This window comes from Phaethon aethereus (assembly GCF_964289735.1).
Source record: "Phaethon aethereus genome assembly, chromosome: 2".
Classification (NCBI taxonomy): domain Eukaryota; kingdom Metazoa; phylum Chordata; class Aves; order Phaethontiformes; family Phaethontidae; genus Phaethon; species Phaethon aethereus.
This window is the reverse complement of record NC_138582.1, coordinates 161,955,546-161,982,103: the sequence shown is the minus strand read 5'-3', so window position 1 is coordinate 161,982,103 and position 26,558 is coordinate 161,955,546. Positions and strand designations below refer to the sequence as shown.

General features: G+C 38.9%; 1 protein-coding gene across 1 annotated transcript; it reads left to right on the top strand.

The window, feature by feature from the left end:
* Positions 1-7,891: 7,891 nt before the first annotated feature.
* On the top strand, positions 7,892-23,365 carry RNF32 (ring finger protein 32; the record flags this gene model as incomplete). The annotated part of the gene is made up of 7 exons (XM_082015350.1): positions 7,892-7,915; positions 8,445-8,715; positions 13,736-13,878; positions 16,080-16,204; positions 16,422-16,530; positions 22,607-22,771; positions 23,126-23,365. The coding sequence occupies 7 exons, from the start codon at positions 7,892-7,894 to the stop codon at positions 23,363-23,365; spliced, it is 1,077 nt and encodes a 358-aa protein (XP_081871476.1).
* Between the last annotated feature and the right edge of the window lie 3,193 nt (positions 23,366-26,558).

Here is a 26,558-nt window from a genome sequence, read left to right as displayed (position 1 = left end):
AATTTCACTGTCATTTAATTCCATGGGTTATTGCAAACCCTGTACATACATCACTGCTTTTGGCAACGCTTGCAGTTTGTAAATAGTGAACACTAGGGCAGGTAGTTTCTTATGATGTGCTCTGCTGAAGTTCCAAGCAGCCAAAATAGTTTGTTTCTGCATAAGCTCTTTGTCTTTTCAAGTTTGTTCCCTCTGTGCCCTGGTGAGTCCTCGTGTATTTCCAGCACATTATCACTGTAACTAAACATTCTTCAGATTTTCTCTAACTTATTTGAGATTAATTACACTTGTTTCACAGGGATGTGGTTTTGAAATAATAATTAAAACCTGTTATTTAAAATGCACACAAAAACTCGCATTCCAAGTTCTAGCTGTGTTACAAACCTTAGGTTTATAAGTTGTTTCATTTATATTGTGTTGTGTGTAACATTTTGACATGACATTGAACGGTCATCTACCTCTACTCACATTCTCCTAAAAGGCCCATTGGAGAGGAAAAGTCTTTGCTTTGTGCTCTTTACTGTCATACTTAAACTATTCAAGGCAGTATTTAGCCCACATATTCTCTCATGGTCCCATACACTCTTTGCTTTTTTTGCCTGAAAAAAAACTATGGAATTTATAGAACAACCTCCCACTTCCACATCCTGATCTGTCCTTCCTACACAGTATACAGAAATTAATTATTGTACCTCATTGATTTTTTTCACGAACACCATATTTTACAAGTGATAAATTATACCTATATTATCTTTATGCCAGACATTAAGCCCCACCCAGAGTTTCCTTCAAACTCCTGATATCAGTATTTGTAAGTTTTATTATTTTATTGAAAGGTTCCTCTTTGAAGGTGTCTTTTCACCTTTGCTGCACCACAACTGCAGTTGCTTATTGTATCTCTTATTCCTGGGTATATTTTGCGAAGAGGAGAGGTCTGAACAGCACGTAAGAAACAGGACATTTTCATCTGAAAATACCAAGATCAGAAAAGCAAAATTATGGAAAAATACTTTCCTGCAAAGAATGTTTTTTGCTGCATACACTTTTGTTCTACCAGGAAACGTATAGTACTAAGCAAGAGTAAGAAATATTTTTGCTTTGTGTAAGTTGTTGATGAAACAAAGAACAGAATACTATATTGTTCCAGTATCTTAATTTTTTTAAGTTGAAAATTTGTATAATGCACAGGGTGGGAAAAAGACAGGAAAATATTCTAGGCCTGGGCAAATGTCTCAAGAGTGGTGGGACAAAGCCAATCTATTCAGATTAGCAACAAAAATTGAGGGATGACTTGATGACATTGTTAATGTATCTTTTCAAGGAGAAAATACCAGTTAATAAAGAGCTCTTCAGCCTAGCCGAGAAAGGCATAAAAGGAGAAAATGGCTAAGAGCTGATGCCAGACAAATTCAAATGAGATATAATAAAGAGTAACAGTCACGACGATTAACCACTTGAACAACCAACCTCCCCCAACTTACGAAATTTTTAGATGAAAACTGAATGGCTTTCTGAAAGATATGATTTAAACAAATGGTTTCAGTTTTAAATTTTGCTAACTGCATAAAATTCCTTGCACCACCTTAGAAGGTCAGACTGGATGATCAAATTGCACCTCAAACCTGAAAGTTTTAACATGTGGCAAGACATAACTTTCAAAATCACACAACCATTCAGAAAAACTGAATTTATTTGAAAATTTATTTGAAATTTGTTATAATTGTCTGTTTTGCAGTCTCTTAAAATGGTAATTTTGTGAAACAGATTTCTAAACCTCTGTCTTGTTACACAAAAGGTTAATTTTGCTACAGACAGATCCAGTAAAAAGCAGGTGAAAGTTGCATTTAAAAAAACACCCCTGTTTCAAATAGCATTTAACATAAAAAGAGACACACACAAACGCCAGCACTGGAAGTATTAAAAGCACGGTCTGAAAACCTCTGTGATGACAGTTTGAAGAAAGCAGCTTTTATGTGCTACTGAGCCCACCTCTACAATGTCTTTTAAATGCAACTGTTTACCAAGAAAATATAAGCAAAGGCCAGAATCTGGAAGAGAAGAGGCACCTTTTGATTGCAGACACTGAACTGAATCCTTAACTAATAAATTGTTCCACACCTTTGTCTGAAGCAAGAAAAGCAAAGGTCTGCGTTTTCTCACAAGAATGCACAAGCCCCTTCAAAAGCAATATGGTTTTCTACATTTAAGTCTCAGTATTTATTGACTTAAAGAGTTTGTATGAATGACAATGCACATCACTGGTTTGTTACTTCTGTCATCTGTGCTACTGAGTGTACCTTGACTCAGATCAAAGTTGAAAGCTTCTTAAAAGATACACAAACCACAATGTGACAAATAGCATGCTTTGTTTGACACAGCAAACAAGAAATTACTTTCATCAACCCAGGAAAAGAATCCAGTGTTTTCAGTGCTAATTCTGAAGACTGCAGTGATGGAATCAGAGCTTTACTTCATCCTCAAGGAATGAGGACTTCTCCAAAGACAAACAGAGAGGAAGAAACAATATCAGTGCATTAAATGCTGGCAATGGTATGAATTCAAGGCTCGTACTCTACAGTACGTGTGTGTAGAAAATTCACCCTTTACATAATTAAATGAATTTCCCAAAGTGGAAAATGTCTACATTAAGCAAATATTCATCTAACTGGAAATTACAGATTAGAACATATGCAGCACTTCACAGATACACCAAAACTAAACATTCATACATCCACAGCATGACACAACCTAGTACCATACACAGTTAATACACAGGCATCAGAAATATTGCAAATCAGGTGTTTTGGTTTTGTTCTTTTTACAGTAACATTACCTAAGTAATTTCCAATGCATTCTTATACAATATTTGAAAGTTTGTACACATATAAAGCACTTCAGATCTATAAATCATTACTAATGTGCACTACTGCAGTAAAAAAATTTCACTGTAAGATATGCTTAATAAAAATAAATGGTCATGCATGAAATCACACTTGGTTTTTGTTCCAAAAATGTACATATACAATTTTCTCCTTAAATTAAGCTTGTCCTCCCTGAGAAGGAAATAATATTTGCTTAATAGAACAGATTTTGAATTCAACTACAAACCAGTGACAGTCTTTTCACTGACTTGAAAAAGCTTTAAATGGGACCTAATAACAACTCTACTACCCTTACAAACTAAAACTATGCAGCTTTCCTACTGAGTGGGAAGCACAGGCCTGAAAGTTAGCAGAAGCTGACAAAAAATGCAAACAGTAAACAAATAGCACAGCAACGAAAAATATATTGTGTGTGTGTACACGAATGTATAAACAAATATATATTTAATACATATGTGAACAAATAGTAAACAAGGTAAAACATTTTCAAACTTCTGAGAAGAAAAAGCTGGCACTGTATTTTTATAATTAAGGATGTCTGACTCAGTTCTCTTAAAAAAAAACTTTAACTGGGCAACTACAAAGCTCTGTGACACGGTGTTCCTTGCTGAGTCAAAGGCACGGCTCACATGTGCAGATTTGCCAAAACCTGCCTTACTCAGCCAGCAGAAGCAGTTCAAGCTGGAATTCCTCACTAAACCATTCAGGCTCCGCTCTCATCATTTAAGACAGCAGTGTGCTTGATTCTTAGAAGAATTATTGGCTTGTACACTTTCAGCAGCATAAATGACCTTATTTCCAGTGAAAATAAATCTGTATCTTTACACATGCAAAGGTCATTACCTATTCACTATCCACACCCTGAAGCTTAGTGTGGAGACAATAACACAGACCAACATCACTGTAACTGTACTACCTAATAACCCTTCCAGGGATAAGCTTACAAAAGGTTTAGCGCTCACCATTCTTGCTGTTTACAACACAGGCTTTACTTACCATGTCAATACACATTTTCTGTAACATGTTCTTTTAAAAACACCATTCAAATGCTAATCAATTTGAAGTAACCTCCACAAAAGTACTACATTCCTTTCAAATATATTAACGGGTTTATTACACTCCTCTAACACGGCAAAGTGTAAAAACATATTACAGACAATATCATGGTATGAAGACTCAATTTCAGTGAAGCTGATTACAGTTGTTATGCTAAAAAGTTTACTTCAAACCTCAGTCCTAGCATTGCTGTTTCTGTATCAAACTTACTCAACCCACACAATTTACCAGTTCTTCCTGAGAAGTTACTCTCCTGCCACTAATGGCAGCAGGCCACCTGCCTCTGCTGATGAGCAGCACCATGCTCAGTTGCAGCTCTACAAAAGAAAATGGATTGGCTCTTCAGCTAGTGCATTTTGTTCTAGAAGACTAGAAGCTGTTCAGTCTGTGTCTTTACTGCTTCAGAAATACTTTAAAACTTACTACACTGTATGGTACCTTAAATGAGTGCTGCTAACCTGTAGCTAAAATCCTAATTTTTCCTAAATCTTCTTAAAAAGAATTCTGTAAAACTCAAAACATTCTAGACAGATCCATGATTTCAGCACTATTTAAACACACAATTAACATTTTAAAATTATACACGTGGATAAAAACAGGTATCATTAGTCACTTATTAGTCACTTTCAAAAGAGGCTGCATGTTCATTATGTTAATGTCCTTGGAGTGTTTAAAGCAACCTTTTCCATTTGAAGTGGAGGCTCTTGGTAAAAGGTGGCACTTAATAAGAAATGGCAATTACTGAGGCATGTTACTTTTCAGAAGACTGCGGTATGAATTTTAATTTCTTCCTGATCATGTATCAGCTAAGGCTAATACATTTTAGTTTAGAAGCACTAGGAAGTACAGTAAAAGTGAAAACCAAAATAAGAGATGATACTAATCTTCTCTGAGCTTCAGTTAAGGCCCAGCACCTTTTGATTAAAGGCTTATTTTAATGAAAAGCCTTAATTAAGCATGCATGTGTATAGCATCACCTTAATGAGGTATGACAGAAATAGAAGAGACAGCAAACATTATTTTAAAAGAAGCTTATTAGCAACTTCAAGAAACTCAGTCAAGAATTCCTAAAAAAAAAAAAAAAAAAAAGTAATGCAATACCAAAAAGACCAAAAAGACACAAGAATGCTGGACCAAGTTCAAGCATAAAAACAGTACCAAAATGGGTATAAGAGGTCTTTTCAAGTATCTCTGTATTCAAATTGATAGATACGAGTGATTTTTCTACACATCAGTGGGTTTATTTTTGCAAATACTACAGCATTTACACTTTCATTTAGATTTTAGAGAGCAGAAAATCAAGTTTTCTACTTTATTTGCTAATTAAAACTTATTACTAAAACTCTTCAAAAGTTTATATTGTAAAATATCCCTTTATGGTATTACTGAGTCAGGTTTGGTGTCAGGCTAATTTGCAAGTTCACTTTAAAAAACATTATTTTATCTTTTTATTCTTGTCTTTAGAAAGAGTCAGTGATTTAATGTCAAGATCACCACTTCAGTTGCTTTTACATATTTTCCCCTACAGTACGCAGAGGTATTCTCATTTGCAGATTTGACTTTAAAGTAATTACTTATAATTACAGAGAAGGAGTGCATCCAGTGGATTAATCACTCCATTTATACGCTGCTCGAAGGATTGCTCTCAGGACAGTCTCACTGCTTGTGCTCAGGAAATGTCAGTTCCACAAGAGAACAAACCTCTCAAGTCAGTAGCAGCTGAGAAGGACTCTGGCAATTTTTAAACCCAAAAGACTAAAGAAATGGCACACCTGGACTTGAGGCAGCATCTGTACCTCTCCTATTGGGAAATAAAGGGCCTCCAAGTGAGCATACCCAGGAAAAGGGCGAGAGGAAGCCTACACTCCTACTAGGGGCTAAAAGTACCTTTGCACAGTTCTGGATGTTAAAGAAACACCTCCATGGTTATTAAAAAGAAGGGCAGTGCTTCTGCTCACGATGCCACGTTTTGAAGCCTGGGAAGTCCCTGAAGGAGCTGCTGCTGTACACTAACTCCGGTCTTACGCTCTCCCCCCGCCATCCATTTTTTGCCATGGACAAAGACGGGACATGAGGTGACAAAGATCTTTGGTTTGATCCACATGGATACCGCTCATCTGGTCTTTGTATAGATTTTTTTTTTTCTTAATGCTGACTCTATAGAGTTGCCAGAACCACAGGTCACCCATAATGTCAGTGACGTAGCTTCCCTTAAAACTTAAAAGCCACCAGTGCATACAAATGGGCCACCCTGACCTTGCTAAATGAAGGGGAAAGTGTAAACGCCCACCCAGCCATGCTTAGGAAGAGGTGCAGTCACAAATACCAAAATAATCACCTTAAAGGTGGTTTTCACCCTAGAGCCACCCATGACTAAACTGATCCCCAGTGGATCACATCAACAGCCAGCTGATGCTAATGCAGCACAAATAGCACCTCAGTGTTCATCACTAACCAGCAAGGCTACCGGCGCAAACGGACGAAGACTGTGCATGCCTGCCACCATCACTGGCAAGTTTTGAGAAGCTGGAGAGCTCTGCTAAAAGGCCGCCGCTGAAGGAAGCCCTTCCAGGTATGATAATCACAGGGCCTCCCTCATCTTACCACCTGCCAGGTTAAAAGCAGCTCCAAGGTTAAAAACACACATTAAAAACTGAAAAACTCAGAGTGAAAAATAGCCTGCAAATCAAAACGCACATGGAGGGCTGCCATTAACGTGCACTACCAGCCCCCACGTTACAACACTGGCACAGGAGCTAACGGGGGAAACGCTCACCAGCCAGGACGGGACACAGGGAAGCGCGCAGCTTCGGTGTCGGCGAAAATCACCACCAACCACCCACGCGCAGGGCCAGAGACGCGGCAGCCCCTGAGGGGCCGCCATCGCCTCCCACTCGCGCCCGTCCCCTCAGCGCCTTCCCGCGCGCCCACGGCGCCTGCGCAGCAGCCGCGGCCGCCGTTGCCTCGCCGGGGAGCTCCGTTGCCGGGCAACGCAGCCCCTGCCGCGAGAGCCGCGGAGGTCGCGCGTGCGCGCCGGGGCCGAGGCCCGGGAGGCACAAGAGGTGCGAGAGGTAAAAGAGCGCACCGAGGCCGCGGGCAGGGGGCTGCTGCAAGGCCGGGAGCAGCGTCGGCAGCGCCGTGAGGTGGTTCGGCCGTGTGGCGGGCTGGCAGGGCGCGATGCTCTCAGCCCGCCCGTGGGCCCCGCTGCCCCGCGTGAGGGGCTGTGGCGGGGACCGCGCTGCCTCGCTGGTCACCCGGCGGCGGAAGGCAGTTTCGGGCCGTCACTCGGGGAGCGCGCGGCTGGCTCTGGTAGCAGGAGGAGCAGGTACGCGCCGACACGGAACGGCGTTGCCAGCAGTGGCTGCTCTTCGCCACAGCCGGGTTTAAGGGGTGCGCCTCAGCCTCTGCCGGCCTCCTCCCTGCTACCGAGCCAGGCCACCGCTTCCCCTGCTGTACCCGTGAGGGTGTTGAGGTCTCAGCGGAGCAGCTTCAGCCTCAGAGGGGTTGCTAACATCTTCCTTGTCTACAATAAACTAAGGTGGCTGTTGGATGGGGTTTATTGCTACGGCCGTTTTTTTTTCTTCGGTTCAGCTTGGAATTGGTGATTGCTGCCGTTCCTTTTGAGGCTGTTCTGTGTACGTTATGGGCAGGCAGCTGGCGGTGGGATGAGGCTGACAGGAGGGGGGTACAGTTGGTGCTTTATGGGTCTAGAGTTAACTTCTGTGCCTGGAACACAGAACCATTCAGACTGGAAAAGACCTTTAAGATCATCGAGTCCAACCATTAACATGTTAAGCTGTCTCCGACAGTAGGCCTAGGAGAAAGCGACTAAGACTGTTGATTTCTCTTCTACTATTGATGAGGCTGTTTCTGCTGAGAAATATTATTCAGGTTCTTGTACATGTCTGTTTGTAGAGCCACATGATGCTTGTAAAATCAGCTAAAGATTCTCAATGGAGTATCGTGATTTTTGCAAGGTATGATTTCACATCTTTTAAAATAAGGCAGCAGGGTGGGGAGAAACAGAGGAATAGCTAGATAAGCCTATTCCCTGTATAAAAATAATACATTCTTGTTTATATTCAGTGTTCTGGAAGGCAAGGTTAGCCTTTGGGATTGTTTTTAATTATATTGAAGTAAAAATGTGTTTGGGCATGCCAAACTTTTATAGTCCATAATGAGTTTATTGCATATAATAATCATGGGCTCAGTAATTAAAACTTTCAAATTACTGCTACTTTATTTAATATAACTGATAAATCAGAGATTTCATTTGACTTTTTATAAGCTAAAACTAGGATGTGTCAGAAACATTAATCTTAAATTTCATGTTATGGTTAATTTTGTGTTAGGCTTCAAGTATGAGAGTTGCATGTGTATAAAAGCCTTTGACAAGTCAAAAACATTGGCTAAGAGCAGAAATTTTTTTTCATTTATTATAATGTATATGTTTTAAAATCATGTAGAAAAGTAATTATTCACAGGTTGTTTTGGTTTTTTTTTTAGGGCCGCTTCTCCAAACGAGAGACAATAGCAGTTTCTGCAGTTGCTTTACAGGATCATATAATACACAGTCATCAGCTCCAGGATCTTTCATTAGCAGACCCTTTTAAATCAAGGACAAGGAATATCAAGAATGTTTACAAACCCGTGAACAAAGAAATGGTCAGAGCAGTAGTAGATACTGGACTAGGAAAAAAGACCACTGGCCACAAAACCAAGGAAGATGCAGAAAAGGAGTATGTTCTTGACCCCAGTCCTCCACAGCTAACATTAGGTAAACCATTATATTCTGATTTGTGAATTTCTGTTTTTATTTAAAATAAAATAAAAATGAGGAAACTAAGCTTTTTGTTCAATAAGGTAATTTAATGCTAAAAAGCAGAAATCTTGTTTTGAGATTTGTAAAATTCAGCAGTTTGTGCCGTCAGAGAAATAGTCATTTAAACAGTAGAATTGCCATCAGTGACTTGTGTCACAGACATGAAAGTGTCTTTTCATACTTGAAATGTATTAAAAATATTATTCTTGTGACAGTGAAGGTAAAAATGAAGAAGCTAGGGCATCTTGATGAAGAATTCTTCATGAAGAGATGGGAAGCCTCTTACACTTTTTTAATATGTTTTGTTCTTGACCTTATGTTCTCAAGCAAACATCAACGATTTAGATATTGTATTTATTTGGGGGAATATTTTGATATCAAGACTTTTTTTAAGTCTATTTGAAATGGTTTGGTTTATTCCTTATTCAGTAAAGAGACAGTTACTAGTGCCGCATTAAATATATTCTTTGTTAATATATACCCACCCTTACTCAAAGTTAAAAAGGTTTGTTTTTACAATGGTCCTGGGGCTAAACCCAGGAAGAATTAACACCTGTAGTTAAATACCTTTTTCAAATTTAGAAGCAAACATGCACCAAGATAAAAGTCACAGATGTGAGCGCTTGGAATGATGCCTGGTGAGAAAAATCACTTTTAAATGGTATAATAATACAGTTGTACAGCAGTGACAGACAATACTGCTTAAAAAAACAAAGCCAGGGAGCATCTTATCAGACCAGGAGTCCACATGTGCTTCCTGCCTATCTGTTTTAAGTCTTGTGTTTCCCTTTTCTAAAGCTTTCTCCAGTATTCTTGCCATGAACATCATCTTGTTTCCACCCTTTCGGTTGTCTTGATTAGGCTTTTCTTAAAGGACCTTCCAGCTCAACAGTTTGCAGTTTTAAGCATAATAAACTTTCATCATCATTAATAATTATTTATTCTTTTTCATAAAAATGCCCTTAGGCCTCTCTGAAGATCATGTTGCCTTTGCTATAGTAACTGTCACAGCAGTCCCAGCTCTAAAGAGAACCATGTAAATCAATGAGGCTCCGTACAAGCACAGGCATCTGCCTCTTGGAATCAGCTGAAGGTTAAGAGGGTAACTTAAGAGAATACACAAGTGAGTGTAACAAGTGATAGGACATAGGTAGTAAGACAAGGTGATTATTACCATGTTTACATGGTTATAGTTCTAAAGATGGGAGGGTTTTTTCCTTGGTTCATTTTGAAGAGGAATTTGAAAGAAGAGAGGATGGGGGGGGGGGGGGGCAGGAACAGCAGAGAGGTACTGGGGTTAACGCAAATATAAATAATGAGTGATTATGGAAGGTAAAGGTTGTGGTGAAAAAATGCAGCCCAAGTGTGAGCATGTTCTCTGCAATTATAAGAAAAACGAAGTATTTTCTCTTTAAATCACAGCACTGACTGAAACATCCCATATGAATGCTTGTGCAAGTGATTCAAAAGAATGTGCTGAAAGATTTTTTTTTTTAATTGCAATTGTTTCTGGGTTTTGCTCATTAGTATTTTCTCCTATAGTCTCACATTGTTTTAAAATGCTTGTGTCAAGCTTTCTCTTCTTAATAAGACTTGTGTGGTTTAAACCTTACAGCTGTGAAACAACTTTGAAAATGTAATTTAATGTAACTTTTTTTTCTTGAGTTTGTGAGTAATCAAACAAAACCTTATCGCTCTCTACAACTACCTGAAAGGGGGTTGTGGTGACAAGGGTGTTGGTCTCTTCTCCCAAGTAACCAGCGATAGGACGAGAGGAAATGGCCTCAAGTTATGCCAGGGGAGGTTTAGATTGGATATTAGGAAAAATTTCTTCACTGAGAGAGTGGTCAGGCATTGGAACAGGCTGCCCAGGGAGGTGGTGGAGTCGCCATCTCTGGAAGTGTTCAAAAAACGTGTGGATGTGGCGCTTCAGGACATGGTTTAGGGGACATGGTGGCGCTGGATTAATGGTTGGACTTGATGATCTTGAAGGTCCTTTCCAACCTTAGTAATTTTGTGAAAATCTCACAGGACTCTATCATTACATTTTTCTCAATAGCAGCTTGAGTCCTAAAATCAAACAATAATCATAATAGTTTAAAGGTTAATGTATGTATTTGTTTTGCTAATATTCATTGTAGGATAACTAACTCACTTGTTTCTAAATGGGTGTGTCAGCAAATGGGTTGGGCTTATAAACTTGATGCATAAGGATGAAAAGTCCTGGATGTCTTGAGCTGTGATAAATGTAGGCTGTTATTGCTTGTATTTATTCCAAGTGCTGCTTTGAGAATATCTTCATAGAGCCTTTTCCTTCAACCACGTATCCTTTCGTGTGTGTCCTGCTGCCAGTTTTCCTTCATCAACTATGTTGTACAAAAGCTTTCTTTCTAAACACCTGTATAACCTGTCCCTCAGAAATACCCCATCTGGGTTATATTATTTAGAAGTTAAGTTTTGCTACCAATCTCTTCCTATTTGTCAGCTTTAATCATCCATTTGTGCAAGTTTTAAATCAGCATTTTTTCTTATCCTGGATGTATACAAAAGGCTTTCCACAAAGCCATCTCATTGTCTTCCTTAAAACAGTCTCTGACCACAGTGCTTGGAAGAAAACCAAGTAGGCATTTTTCATGTTGTGATACTGTCTTTCATGCTGTGACTGTTTTGCTATCTTGTTCGCTCCCATCGAGATTTTCTCATCATAAAGACCATCACTTCTGTATATTGGACTGTCAAAATGGGATCTTGTTTCCTTACTCATTCACTGATACTCTTAGATATTACTGTCAGATGAAACTTGATACATGTTTTTACTGAAACTTTTATCGTGTATTTTATAATTTGATTCTTCTTTTGTAGCAGAAACACTGTTCTGTGCAATATATGCTCTTCAAGAGTTGAATGGTCAAGAGGGAAAGCAGCCCTCATTAGGAAAACTTCATAGTCACTCAGCTGCCAATTTCAGCAATTCATGTGTAGGCTTTAAGCAAAATACATGTTCTGAACTACTTTTTACACTCTAAAAAGTTTGCAGGATCCTTCATATTTCTCTTAAAGCTCATATTATTTTTCACCATCAGGAGCAGCAAGTGAAAGCATTTTACTGCACCAAAAATTGATTGACAATGCTATTTTATGTTAATACAGTGTATGGTTTACATTCTGAAATTACAGTGCCGTAAATACATACACATGCGCTGTGCTACTTGACACGGCGCGGTTTGAATTCTAGCCTATAGCCTGCAGGCAGAGCTGTGAGCTCCCGCACGTGTGGAGGTGCTGTATTTGTGTCTGGGTATCGAGTTGTCCAGGAGTAAAACAGCATGCCTCTAAGACGATTCATCTATGACCACCGATGTAATCTATGGCATTCATTGATTCAAATTTTCTTTTGATGCTTAGATTTACATGCATTGCTTACGTTTGACTGGATACCTTAACAAAGGTAACAAAAGTAACGATGTGGGTGTATGCAAATGAAACCATACGTAGAGAAAGCACTTTCCACGTTGTTCCAAAAGCATAAACTGACCCAGCTTGGAATCTCAAAGCCATGCTGTTTTACTAAGATACGGAATCAAACTGATTTACGTTTGAAAGATGTCATGAGATCACAAGGAAGTAAGTTAGGCAGATAGTTCAACAATAGGGAAGAAAGTATTCCTTCTAATTCCTTTAATAACTCACAAAAGTTCTTTAAAAAGATCAAAGTTTTGTGCAAATTTTAAATGATTAACAATACACATCTGTAGATGGATGAGCTCAGGAGCAGAATTTTTGTCTCAAATTAATAACTCCTATCCTAGTATAATCAGATACTTGAGCAAGTGGATCACCAAAACCCCATTCTTCGGTTTGTTAGGATTCCTGTTCTCTTTGTGACTAAGTAGTATAATGGGTTTGGATACACAGTCTGTCCGATGAGGTTTTGAAAGCTTACACAGAACAAATAAGTGCTGCTTATTAATGTCTGGTTTATGCAAAGATTTTGCTATGAATGAGAGAGTTGACCCTTCCCATTTAGAACTAAAACTCTCATCTAGGTGTCCTAAGCTTGCATTCTAACTATTGCATTCTAACTCTTCCTTTCTGGTTTTAGCAAATACCACTGAGGCCTCATCGTGGACTCACATTATTGCCTCGTTACACATACCTTGGACATTCCTCCATTGACCTTGGTCAGTCCACACAAGCTGCTTCCTCTGGTCTTCAAAGATGTCAAAGATCTCTTCTTTGCTGTACCTACACTAGCATTTTTTGTTACTACTGAGATAGTGACACTGACCTTAATCTGCCATTTGTGGAGGCGGGGCAGAATACTGTATTTTCACTGATTGCTTCTTTGAGAAGGCAGAGGTTTCACATGGACATGCAGCAAGGCCCCTCACGGTTATCATCTGAGGTTGACAAGGTCAGCTATCACAGCGATGCTATCACTGGTGTTTTGTAACCATCTCTTTGTTTCTTTATGCTCTTTATTTCTGTTGCATCCATCACAGTCTCATTACACTTCAGCATTTTGCACCAGCAACAGTTTTTTATTATACCACTTTGTTCATTTTTATTTTTGAGAATACAAAAATGTAATGTTGAAGAAACCTTCACAAATGAATTCCAACAGAGATTTTTGTTCTACAAACAAAATTACGTTATTGTGCACTGTTACGTTGTCTAGTTAATATTCCCCATTGTAATGGCTGTGGAAAGGTATCGAAATAAATTCAAATTACTCGGCAAATAAAAATTGACATTTAAAAATTTCCTGTATAAATCCTGTACGTAAAAGAGGTTCTGACAATTACCAAATAGCTAACTAATAGAAGTATGTTGCCTGCCAGTGGTTTGTCTGATGATAGATTTATATGAAGCATCTGTATAAAGTATTTTTAAAAAAGTGCATCATCTTCACATGAAGAAAAACCATCTACCAGTGGGGGTTTTTTCAGTGATTTGTTGTTGTTATTGTCTACAGCTCAGAAATTAGGCCTAGTTGATCCTCCTTCTTTGCCACTAACTGCTGAAGAATGGGTAAAAGTAAAGCAGAGATCCATACAGCATGGAGACTCTATACAGCCTTGTGCAATATGCAGGGAAGAATTTGCACTTCAACCTCAGGTACATGTATAACTGTATATTTGTGAGGACTACATAATTGTATTTAAAAAAAAATTTCCAGAGTTATTGCTAAAAATCATTAGCTGGAAGAAGAAAGGAAAGAAGTGAAAGAACCTACTTTTAAGACACCATTCAGCATTTCATAGCTGGACCCAGCTATCAGCTCTGGAAGTATTTTGGGCATGACATGGCAGAGAAAGGTTGGTCCTGTTTTTTCACTTCTGAAGTTATGACAATAGAGGAGGAGGTAATCAGCCTTTTTATCTGTCCTTGCAAAGCAGGTATAGGCTACTTTTTGCTTCATTTAAACTCCTGTTAGATATGATCCTAGCCTTCATTCATCAAAATGGTAAATATTCACTAATTATAAAATTTAAGATGTATTTTATTTTCTCACAAGTTTTGTTATTTTGCACTTTAGTTCAATACTTACTTCCATTTTCCAAATAGAAATAAGGTGTGGTCTTAATACCAGTCAGTCACTTGCTTAGGTTACCAGAAGAAATGCTTGCATTTTACCTGGATAGCTGTATTCAGTGCATGTGTGTAGCATAAGCATAAATACATCATGCTTTATTAGATTATCTCATCTATCATCTTGAAAATGTTAAGCAAAAGGGATGGAGTGACTGATTGATGAGGAGGGCTGCTTCAGAGAGGTGATGATGGTAATTAGAAGAATTATCCCAAGTGCTTGCAAGTTTCTTTCCACATTGCATTTTAGGGTGTTTTTTTCTGCCTGTTCCTTTTAATTTTTCTTTTAAGATTTTTTACAGCCAAGTTTGTGATGTGAATCAAAGTCTTTCAATACCTTGGATACAGGGCTTTTGCTTCCGTTTATAGCAACGTTAACTGAAGGTGTCCAATTGTCCACAGACAGGTGGGATGGATCTGGCAAAAGACCATTCCGCCAATTTCTGGCTACTCTGAAAGTCTAAAGCTTGACAAGAGAGAGCAAAAGACAGCACTCATTAAAAAGGTTACTTTAGATTTGGCACAAAAAGGGAAATGCCTCTGGAATTCTTTTTGTCCTCAGTGTTTCGTTAGCTCTCCTCCCTCAAGGGAAAAAAGCCACTGTATCTGAAAGCTTTCCCTTCAGCATGCTGCTAGCCATTAATCCTTTTGTGTTTGCCAGCTCAATAGTGTTCACTACTTGTTCTGGTTTTCACTCCTTTCCCAGTTTTTCCTTCCTCTAAGAGCCAACTGCCTTTTTTGTCCAACTATATCTTTTGTCAGGATGGAGATCATCAGCATTTGGTGGGAATTTAGGTCAGAGAAAGGTGAAGTTTTCTTGTAGCCTGTGAACATGCTTTCTCTTTTGTTTTTTTTTGTATATGTGAAATGCTGCATTTGATGTATATTACTTCTTGAAATCTAACATCTCTGTGGGGAAAAGGGAAAAAAATTAATCAGCTTTCATTTTAAGTACTTGGTTTGTAATCTTTTCCTCCAGTCAACAGCAGTTGGCATTTCTTGCTTTCTGCCACTCCATGTGGTTTTAATACAAAACTCACATATTGGTTTAACATGTAATATATTAAGTAATTTCTGTAGAAGACTAATTTTATTTTCACTGGAAAGACTGCAGTAGTAACAGAAAGAAACTGATGACCTTTCAGGCAGTCAGAATTTTTCTTGTCAGCATTTTTTTATTTTTCAGCTTTTAGAATGGTTTAAAGTCAGGTTGTTTTTGTTGTTTTCTTTCCTTTGAAAAACAGGTGCTGCTTTCATGTTCCCATGTATTCCATAAAGTGAGTACATTTTTATATAACTATTCAAGCACATAATACAAGAGTATTTTAATTGAAGTACTTAAGTGAATATTTTAATGAATTAAATGTAATCATCTTGAAAAGTAATTTTGATTCCAGATTTTTATGGTAAGAAGTATAATTTAAGGCTATTTTATGATGAGGCACCTTATTCCAATTTTATTCCCTTTCTTACAAACTATGTTTTCCCATATGGTTTTAACTGAGCTATAGTTTCGTATAATAAGTGGGAATAGTTTAATTCATTAAATTTCATGCAAATATATGGAGATTTACAAAATTTTCTTAACATTTTAATTATAAAAATATGCACCTTGTATAGTGTTCATGGACTGGTGAATAAACTGGGTTTACATTCTGTAATCTATCCTGTTTCATCTGTTCCAATGATATGAAATATATTGTAAGTAATTGCAGTTATTTTTTCAGGCATGCCTGAAAGCCTTTGAAAAACTTACAGGTAAGAAGTCTTGTCCGATGTGTAGAAAAGAGCAGTATCAGACCAGAGTAATACACGACGGGGCACACTTCTTTAAAATAAAGTGCGCTATTAGGTAAGCCTTACTTCTGCTACAGGTGTTGTCACTGGACAATATTAATTTCTAAATAATGTTTAAAATATGTTAAAACTTAATATTATAAGAAACTAGACTGAATGCACTACAAAAGTCAAAGGTGTTTTTTTTAAATGCATAAGATGATTGTTTCATGTAAATAGGAAAATTACATAATTTTGAGTTTCCTCTTCTTGAGCAAAATTGTGTCTTCCAGAATTCAAGCTTCCTGGAGGGGATATATTGTTAGGAAATGGTATAGAAACTTGAGAAAAACAGTGCCTCCTAAAGACAGCAAATTAAGAAAGCAATTCTTTGAGAAAAAGGTAGGTTGCCTTTGCTTCTTGGGACTGTTTCTTTGCTCTGATTCAGCTCCTGTAAATCAAAACTCCTGAATATCAGCTCTCTACCTCTTAATTTATTCCTTCTTACTCATAACAGGCTGTACTGGAGGCAACTCAGTTGTTGTGTTAGTCTGTTCATTCCATCCTCTTTACAATGTAGAAGTAAGGAAAATAATGTAAATACTTAACTTTAAGGCCTGCCTTTTGCTTAGGCCAACAATAGTGGGGCTCTTTGTGAGGCTCTGTATTTCCCTTTTTGATAAACCACAGTAATCTGTTTTCCTATAGAATTATATGAAGGGGCTATCGTAAGGGGAAAAGCAAATAAATCCATAAACAATCATAACTTCTTTTCACTGCCGTTGTTCCCTCACTGGACACTGAACTGGATAGTTCTATTCCATAGCTTTGCCATTCTCTAACTTCTGCTCAGATGCAAGTCAGACTGTAATAAATTAGGGTCCTGACCCCATACAAATGAGGCCAGATCAGGTGCCAGCATTTTGCAATGACCCTGCTTGCCTTTCAGCACACAGCTGCTGCAGAGTCCCCATGCAATCCTCAAGTCCTTCTCTGCCAACTTCCAGTCTTCCCCCAGTTTAGTAATGGCCAACCTAGCTCAGCTTTTCAGTGACAAAAACTGCTCTGACACATCCTCAGCAATCAGCATACTATCCCTCAGGGAGTGAGAAAAGCCATCTTCCAGTCCAGACTACCAAACAGCCTGGCTAGCAGAGATTAACAAAGCCACACAGGACAGCTGTTTGAATGTAGCTAGTGCATGCAACTAGGAAAATACTCTTACCCAGGCTAAATCAGTGCTAGGTTTAAACCAATACTTAAATCAGTTGTTTGGGTTTGTTGTTTTTTTTTTTAAATCACTGCTTTAGTTAACTAGAAGAGTGCTTGCAGAAAAAGGCTTGTTACTGCCTGTTGTTATTTCTCACACTTACCTGGTTGTATCCTGTTAGAGGAGAGCTTTGGAGGCAAAGACCCTCTCTTGATATGTTATACATTTATGTGTGGTGGTGAGATTGGTGCCCTAGAGGTGATCCTGCAGACTGTTGCAACAAAACTTGTGTGGCAACAGCAGCAGGAGAGAAGAAACACTGTTCTCAGCCTTAATACAGAGACAGCTTGCTGGTTGCCATGCTACCTTTGTGATCAATGCAAAGTCCTTTGCTGTAACAGAAAAAATGAATATGGAGGTAACTGAGGAAAGCTAATGTTACACTTAAAATTGCTCAGACATGTCAGTTTGGAAGAAGTGAATCCTTCAGTGGATTGTGACTGTCCTCAAGTAGCACAATGAGAATAGACAACAGAAACACCTAGATTTTTCTGTGTGGAAGCCTAGGGAAACAGTCGTATGCCTCCTTCCCAGTATGTTCTCAATTTTCTGTGGGCTCAAGATAGCATAGAATCATTAAGGTTGAATCACAGAATCATTAAGGTTGGAAAGGATCTCTAAGAGCATGAAGTCCAGGGTCACAGTAAAGGGAAGTCGAAGGCGGCTTCTAAATACACTGAAAGTTGCAGCTGAGTGTCCTTTGTTAAAATTTCTCTCATCGAACTTCCGATGTCTACTGTAGCAGTCTACCAAGCTACCTACAGTGGGCTAGCCTTTAGGGCCCCTATTTTAGCTGGTTTAGGGAGAAACAGCCTGATAGACTGCTCACATTTCATCACATGACTATAAGCCATGGGAAGGTCTTCACTTAACATAGTTTCCATATATAGCCCACAGCATTAGGAAATCATTCTCATATCTAAAACTGCAGGATTTTCCAGGGAACAAAATGGGCACTTCTTTTTCACCTTCTACTGAGAATAAATTTATAAGTCTTCTCATACAGATTAGCCAGGTTTAAATGAATTCAGTACCAATTATGATTAAAAGATATATATTTATTTTTCTTAGCAGCTTTCAAGTGGGAATTGTAGATGAGTTTTCCTGCTGTTCAGTCTTATACTTTCAAGTGTTGGTTAATGAAAACACTAAATAAATTTGTCATAAGGAGCTATCCATTTTCAGATGCTAAAAAGCTTTTCTAAAATAAATTTTGCCTCTCAAACTTGTGCTGTGCTTTTAAAATGTCACTCCCTAAACATTAGCATAATTAAATGGCATCACAATTTGGGGGGGGGGGGAACCAACAAGGTTTTAATAACCCTGGCCCTCTGGAACAATCACAAAGGTTAAACGTCAATTTTCATACTCTTAAATAAGTATCACAAAGTTAAAAACAAGGTCTGAAATACTGGTACTAAGAAGGACACATATTACTTGTTTCAGGGTGCTACAGTAGCCCTTATTACACCTATCATTAAAATTTTTAATAATCTAGATCAAAGGAGATAAGGTCACTGAAACCAAAGTAGGCTGCGTTTCAGCACTACTATACACAGAAAGCAGGATGTTGCTTCTGTATGCGAGGTAGTGAATTTATTTGATCCTACCTATAAGTGTCACTTCTGTATGTCATTTAATTGTGGTATAGTCTTTTGTTGGTGCAATTAAATCTTTTCAAATACGTTATCTCCAGCTTTGCTAAAAACCTTGCCATTGTTCAGGAAGCGAGGTAAGTCATTGTGAAATGATGTAGTTGACTTTAGGCTTTTCCTCCTCCCTCCACATGATTTCTCCCAAAGATTTTAATTTAAATCTCACCAAACAGTATAATGGTCCTGGAATTTGTTTAGTCATTTGGCTTCCTTTATCACATGGAGATGGTAAACATTCTGTTGCTAACTTGAAGTGGCTCCAGGCAGCAAAACTAGGAGGATACTAAACCAGTAAAAGCTTATCAACTGGTTCATTGATATGCTGTAAATTCCAGCCGTTTCATTTTCCTTTTGAGGGCTGCCATAAGTCAACACATTAGTAAGCAATTTGCTGACATTGGATCACTTAAAAAGGCTTCCCTGTGGACAAAGTTCACCTCAGTGCTTTGTTTCATCGTTTTATTTTATCATAGTCTTGTGCTGCTGTACAGGTGACTGATGTAGTTTTGCATACTGATAGAGTATTTCAAATACTCAGTTTATGCCATTGTATTCAAGTTTTAAGAAGTCACAGACATAAAAGACAGAGGTGTGGTGTTTTGAGAAAAAAATTAATCAGTTTCAGTTGTTCTGGGGAAGAAAGGACATTCAGCATTATGCATTACAACATAGCAGGATTTAATATTTAAATCCTAGAACACACTAACAAATGATCCAAAATGTGTGTTTCCTTTCTGTTCACAGTGATGGTGTGCGCTGATTTACCACTTAGCATAAATTTTGGGTTAAATCTCAGTTACACTTTTTTTCTTCCTAACCTTAAGACTTTATTTGCTGATTGATGGATATGGGTTGGGTTAGGTCATACTGCAGAAAATACAGGAGTAGCTCAAAGCAGATGATAGTATCTTAGCAGCAGGGGAACTTCATAGATCACTGTCTCAGGCAGGAGAAGAGTTTGCCTCTCTATTTTTACAGCTTCTGCTGAAGGAGGCTCATGAGAGGACTTCCAGGATCCCTTAGTGACATGGGGAAGAGAAACACAAGGGCAAACTCAGGGAAGAAAAGGAGGGCTTCTCCCTGCTGAAGTGAAGAGGGAACAAGCAGCACAGGCAGAGACAGAAAGGGGGCACTGGTGGCTTAATGCAACCGCAGCCCCTCTCTGCGCCCTGCTTTCAGCTCTTTGTGTTCATTAGTTTTCCAGCAGCCTGTGTAGTCATCATATGGCTCACAAAGCCAGGCCAGGTCCTGGGACTGCCCACACACTGTTGGCATTGCTCTCACATTCACAGAAATAGACTCTGGATATGGGCGGAGTTAAAATGTGGTGGTTCTTCCTCAAATTTGGGGTCCTGAGAGACTATTGGAAAGCATCTCTATTAAATCTTCCTAGCTTTCTTATGAAAACAATTCAGGTCTGTTCAAGTTTGATATCAACAGAAATGAAGACCAAGCATAAATCAGGACTACAAGTGTTTTCAAATGGATCAACCTTTACTTGATGTTGAACAGAAACCATGAATTACATAAGGTTTAGGTGTAATCTTACCCTGTTCTTCCTGAAGCCAGATTTTAAAATGAAATCAGTAAGAGTAGTTAAAATGCAGTTGGGAGTAGATTCAGTTCTAGAACCTAGCTAACAGCAGTTCAGATAAAACTTAGTGGGACTCTTATTGCTTAGTTAAATACATAATAATTTTAAAATATTAAAGCTATAACCTGATTAAAGTATAGTGCATTAGTATTCCATGTCTCATTCGGGAAGCCCACAGTGTCATCGTTTGGGATTGTTTGGAGACCAAGTGTAAATATTGAAGGAGGCCTGGGGTGGGATTCTTGTTTGTTTGTTTTTTTGTTTTCACATACCACTGAAGGTCAGTGTGGGATAGAATCAGATTTTTTTCCTTTCCTGTCAGTGAACAGTCATGAGGGGAGCACAAGAGTACCCATCTGTTCTTTGCTAGACATAGAATTCTCTTACAGAGTACAGAAGGGGCTGCTGCTTTTCCAGTCACATTGTAATTTAAATACATACACTATACAAGGGGTTTCAGGGGATTTTTTTAAGTTAGTTATGTTAAGTTGATGCATCAGCACTAACTAACAAGGTAACTGAATCCCATTTGTACTGACAAATGGATACATCCTTTCAACATGCTGTTGTATTAGGGGTCATTTGGAAATACAGTGAGTCAGTCATAACTGGTCTCAGTTAGCGGTGAATCAGACCATAAAATAAAAAGAATACACAGGATCAAATCTAATGTCAAGAAGCAAACAACTTGCCTTAAGTGATGGTTTTCACCAGTTCCCTTACCTGGACACTTAATGTTTGTCTCTTTAGTCTTTATTGAGAAACATGGGTTTCACTAGAAGACACTTTCATACTTGCACATTATGTGTGCTTTTAAAAAAAAATTGATTAGTTTTTTCATAGTTTTAGGGAAATTTTGGAAATTCAGGAAATTCAAAGTTTAAATGAAATCTTAGAATGTTAAGTGAGCTTTTCAGATGGTTTTTGTGCAACTTAGGCTCTTGATTCCTTTGGGTCTATAAAAGTTCACTTTGAATATTCTGATATATACTACAAAGAGTCACTGTAGCAATTGTAAGGGAACACATGTCCTGGTAGAGAAAAGCTACCCAAAGAAAAGTGAAATAAAACAATAGGAGAGTGTTCAGGTGCTATCAGGCTGTCTGACAACAATCCTTCTACCACCTCACCTCCTCCTTCCCATCCTCCCTGAAGAGATGGCTCCCTGTTTCCCTATCAAGTTTTCCCTCACAGGACATTCATGGAGAGGAAGGCTCACACTGCGTGATCACAGGAGAGGCATTGAAATATTCCTTAAAACTTTGTTATTAAAACTTTCTTGTCATGACAGATAAGTAAGACTTGTGTGACTTCCCTGGAGAGCTCTCGGATAGTGTGGTAGCAATGAGGGAAAGTGGCCACAGTGAGTTGGGATTGTGCTCAAGGGGATGACTAAGTTTTAAGAAAAGCATTCATTGCTTTTAGGTATTCATTTTGCTGCACACTGATGAGAGCATCTTCAGCTGTGATGACCAGAGTGCTCAGGCCAATGCGCAATATGCGGAAACAGATCTAAGGCAGTAGGTCATAAACATCTATACAAAGGACAACACCTAGGGTGCCTCCTCTGCCCTTGGCTATCATGTCTTTAACCAACCCCACAGCAGATGCACTAGTTTCCTGTCAAAGAACCAGTGCTCAGCCAAGTTCTGTACTGCCTTTCTCAAACACAGCTGTGGCCTCTGTGCTGCGCCCACACAGGTTAAAAAGAGTACATCTATCTTGGGAAAGTTCAGTGATGAAAATCCTGTGTTTTCTCTGAAGGATAATGGTGCATTGGTGGAGTCTGGGGACCTGATGTTTTTAACCTCTGCAGCTGGTATCTAGTGTTGATTTAAGCTGGAACAAGAGTCCATAGATGATGCAATGAATCAGGCCCAGTTGTCCAATCACTCACAATTCATCCATATACGAGCTACCTATAAGTAACTTGAAATCCAACAGCAATTTTTTTTTCAGGTTCAACAGATCAGCAATCGACTGTTGAGTTCTTACAACATCAACCTGGATGAATTTTTTTCTGAAATAGATTCTGCTATAGCTGCAAGTCGAGAAATACTTCAGCAGTTGGAAGGAAAAGAAATATTAATAAGTGAAACTGACTGGGAGAAGATCCAGATGCAGGTTGGTTGGTTGGTGTTTTTTTTTAAAGTAGTTTTGCATTTATAAGCTCTTTTATCCTCTTGAGGCGTATCAGTCTTTTCAGTACAATTGGTTGTTTTCCGTTTTCTTAAATTTTCTTAAATATTCCAAATCAGAAATGTTAAAAATTTTTACAGTTCAGGGGTTTACCTTAGCAGCATCTCTCTCCTACTCAGTTAAGGAGCCCAAAGAGGCTATAGAAAAAACTGCAAATCAAAACATTAATAGTTTCTCAAAATACATTACAGTCATAAAATTTGAACATTTAAACTAGCATATTGCTGATATAGTTACCTTCCACTGATTCACTGCAGGTGTGTGTCTGTTTTTACTTAGGCATTGCGGCAAGAGATACCCAACTGTCCTATCTGTATCATGCCACTCAGTCCTGCAGTTCATCCTGCCTGTCTCTTGTCTGGTAACTGCAATCAGTTTTCACGACAGACTGTTCTGCTGTCTTGTTCACATTTGTTTCATCATACCTGTCTTCAAGCATTCGAAGAGTTTTCCCTGGGAGAGCAACATATTTGTCCTTTATGTCGCTCATATTATCAAAAGAAAATCCTCAAATGTTGATAACATAGCTCATCATGAACTACCCCGTAGAACATAGCTGACAAGGCATGTACTGCAAACTGGGGAGTCTTTTCTCATCCAGATCTTCCAAGAACAAATGGTTTTGTATGGAAAATGGTACTTGCCTTGTATTTGGAGAAATAAAAGTCAGAAGGGTGCTGTTGCTTTCCTTTTATATTCAGCTTCACCTTTGGTCTTCCAGTATTTTTATTCTTCCTCTCTCTGTCACTCCCACCTTCCTCCACTTTCATTTCCCTTTCCCAAAGATGAGGCACAGTTGTTTCAGGCATGGTGTTCATTCAGCGATGCTCCAATATTATCCCTCACCTGGTTTTTTACACCCAATTTGTTGCTCCTAGTACTGCAACTGATGGTTGTAGCAAGAAACACTTTTTTTTTTTCCCCCTTCAGTTTTCCTTCAGCCACGTTTGCTAACTAGAACTCTGGCTGCCACTTCTGCTTGAACGACTCTGACCCATTCCAGATAGCTGTAGGTAGATAAAAGTGGCCCTCAAAGATGCATGATCATTTCAGAACTTCAGAGAACCATGGAACTGCAGCAAGTACTGACCACATTCAAAAGAAGTAAAAAGACGATTATGACACTTCAGCTGTGCATTGCTGAAATTAAGTCAGGTCACCACAGATAATTTCTAAGAAAAGTATGAGCACATAAAGACAAAAGTCAGAAGCTAAACCAAAATGAAGTAGCAACATACCAAGGTAAAAAGAAAATTAATTTTGCATAAAAAGGCAACAATTGATCAACTACACAAATGCTAGAGAGCTTCCAAATAATACAAGATCAGGTTGTGTCATGCGTCAAGTGACATGGTTAGCAGAATACCAGGGGTACGGGCTTGAAGTCCTGAGCTGGAAGTGGGAAAGGCTGTACTAGAGATTCATTAGATAAAAAGGGGTTTATAGATCGGGTGCTGAAGGACTCTGCTTTCTGGCAGCCAGAAAGCTGTCTACAGGGCTTTCAGAGATGGTTGTCTCCAAGAACTTGGGGAGAACACGTGACACTCCAAAGGACCAGGAACTGAAAAACCTGTCTTGAAACCAGGGAGGAGGGAATAAATCCTGGGGAAATGCAGATAACAGTTTCACCTCATTTCCCAGAATAACACTGGTACAAACTACTTGAAAGGAACTAGTATTTGACGCGGGATTTGCCAAGAAGAAAAATGATACCAAGCCCATTCAGTTCATTTCTGTAACAGGATACAGTCCTGCAGATGCAGCAGTAAACACAGTATCACAAAAAAAATAAAGTGCAATATATACACTTATGTAGGAATAACCCCATATATGAGATGGCTCACAGCTTATATATGTAGCAATATAGAGTCTTTCTGTAGAAACACATCCAGAAATATATTTGAGAACACAAGTTCAGTACAAATGAATGGTGTTCCAAAAAAAACCACAAAAAAAACCCCAACCGAGAACATACTGAAGACACGATGCAGCATAAGGGCTTAAGCTGGGAGGTTTCTGTGTCCAGATCCAAGCTCTGCATTTCTAGAAACACACAAGGCTCCCCACAGGCAGCAACAAGGATGATGAGAGGCCAGCATAGAGCAGCTGAGGGAGCTGGGGGTCACTTCTTACTCAGAAGGTAACAGGAAATGTAACCGTTGGGTGGAAACCACTGGCGTAAGCAGACAGACTTGTCTCACTGCGGATGCTCGAGAACCAAATGAAAGCTTAAAGGGCAGCAGGAGCTGTTCACCTCCAACACTTAGAAAACCTCAGAGAATTAAACCCTGGAAGGTGACTGCCTAGGGACAGCACGGAAACGACACGGCAGAATCCCTGCCGAGCTGGTTAAATGCCAGGAATAGCCTCGGTATGTCTGATCCCCTGCAGCTGAACAGATCGGGCCTCTCCGGGTCTTTTCCAGCCACGTGATTCTTGAACTTGAAAAACAACCTAAAAAATCTCCCATGAAATGGAAAAAGAAAATCTGAAGCTGTTTAAATTTCAACTAGTTTAGGAAAAATGGTGGTCATGTTTTTAATATACAAAAATTGCCCTGCAGTCAAACTGTTAAGCTACCGAAAATTACTTCTACATTGCATAATCAGCATACTCGTCTATAAACAAACCCCACTTCCCTCAAGTAGAGGGATGAAATTAACTGTGCACCTGTCAAACACAGGGCTGCAACGCCACAGCAGGTACAGGAATCTCTATCACATACCATGCCTCACATATTTTAAAAACCTGACCACTTGAGAATCTCAAAAGCATGTTAAATTGGAGGGAAGAAGGACGAAGAGAGGGGAATGCAACTATTCACACCAAGTACTGACAGCATGATTTAGAATGCCACAGAGATTTTTATTTTATTTTAAGCAATGAAAGAAAAAAAACGTAAAAAAGCAGAACTCCACTATGAATCACACTTTATTGAAAACACAGTAAAAAAAAAAATCTTCCTACAAAACATTCAGTGTAACATTTCAAACAGAGGAAAAAACACATTACCACTGCTTTTCACAAAAAAAGTCAACCTGGCTAAGGTGGCAAGTATTTGCATTTAGTTTTGTAACACAGCAAGTATCTACCACTCAGTACATTATAAAAGGTATTTCTGGATGACCTAAAATAAACCAGGAAAGGTTTGGTGTGGGAAGGTATGTACACAGATAGTTGTTCCGATTACAAGCAGTTTTTCAGCTTATGTTTTACCTTGATCTGAGATACATCCATGTGAACGAAACATCAGTTGCTCAAGACTGCAGAGTTCACAAAGCCTGAAGCACAAATGGGACCAAGAGGGGACTGCCGATTCCATTCAGCATCTCTCAGCCTCACACACAGCTAAGATTGTGCGTAATCTTTTTTTTTTTTGTAAACTGAAATCTTAACCAGTAACACTGCAGTGAAAAGCCTGAAAGTCACAACAGAAGATACCTGCGGCCATCATTACGGCACCAGCAGTAGCGGCGTCCACAGAAACACTAGCTCAGAACTGTATTTCTATGGTCATGTCACACGGGATCAGCTTCACGTGCACTTAGGTGACAAGATGGCCAGCAGCACTCAGAATATTCTCAGTCTCCTCAGCAGGAATTTTAATCTCTGAAATTCTCTAAAAAGCTTCATGAAGACAAAAGCAATACACGTTTTCTATTTAGGTAACGCAGGGTGGGATTCCAAACCCCACAAGACAGTAAAGGAAGTC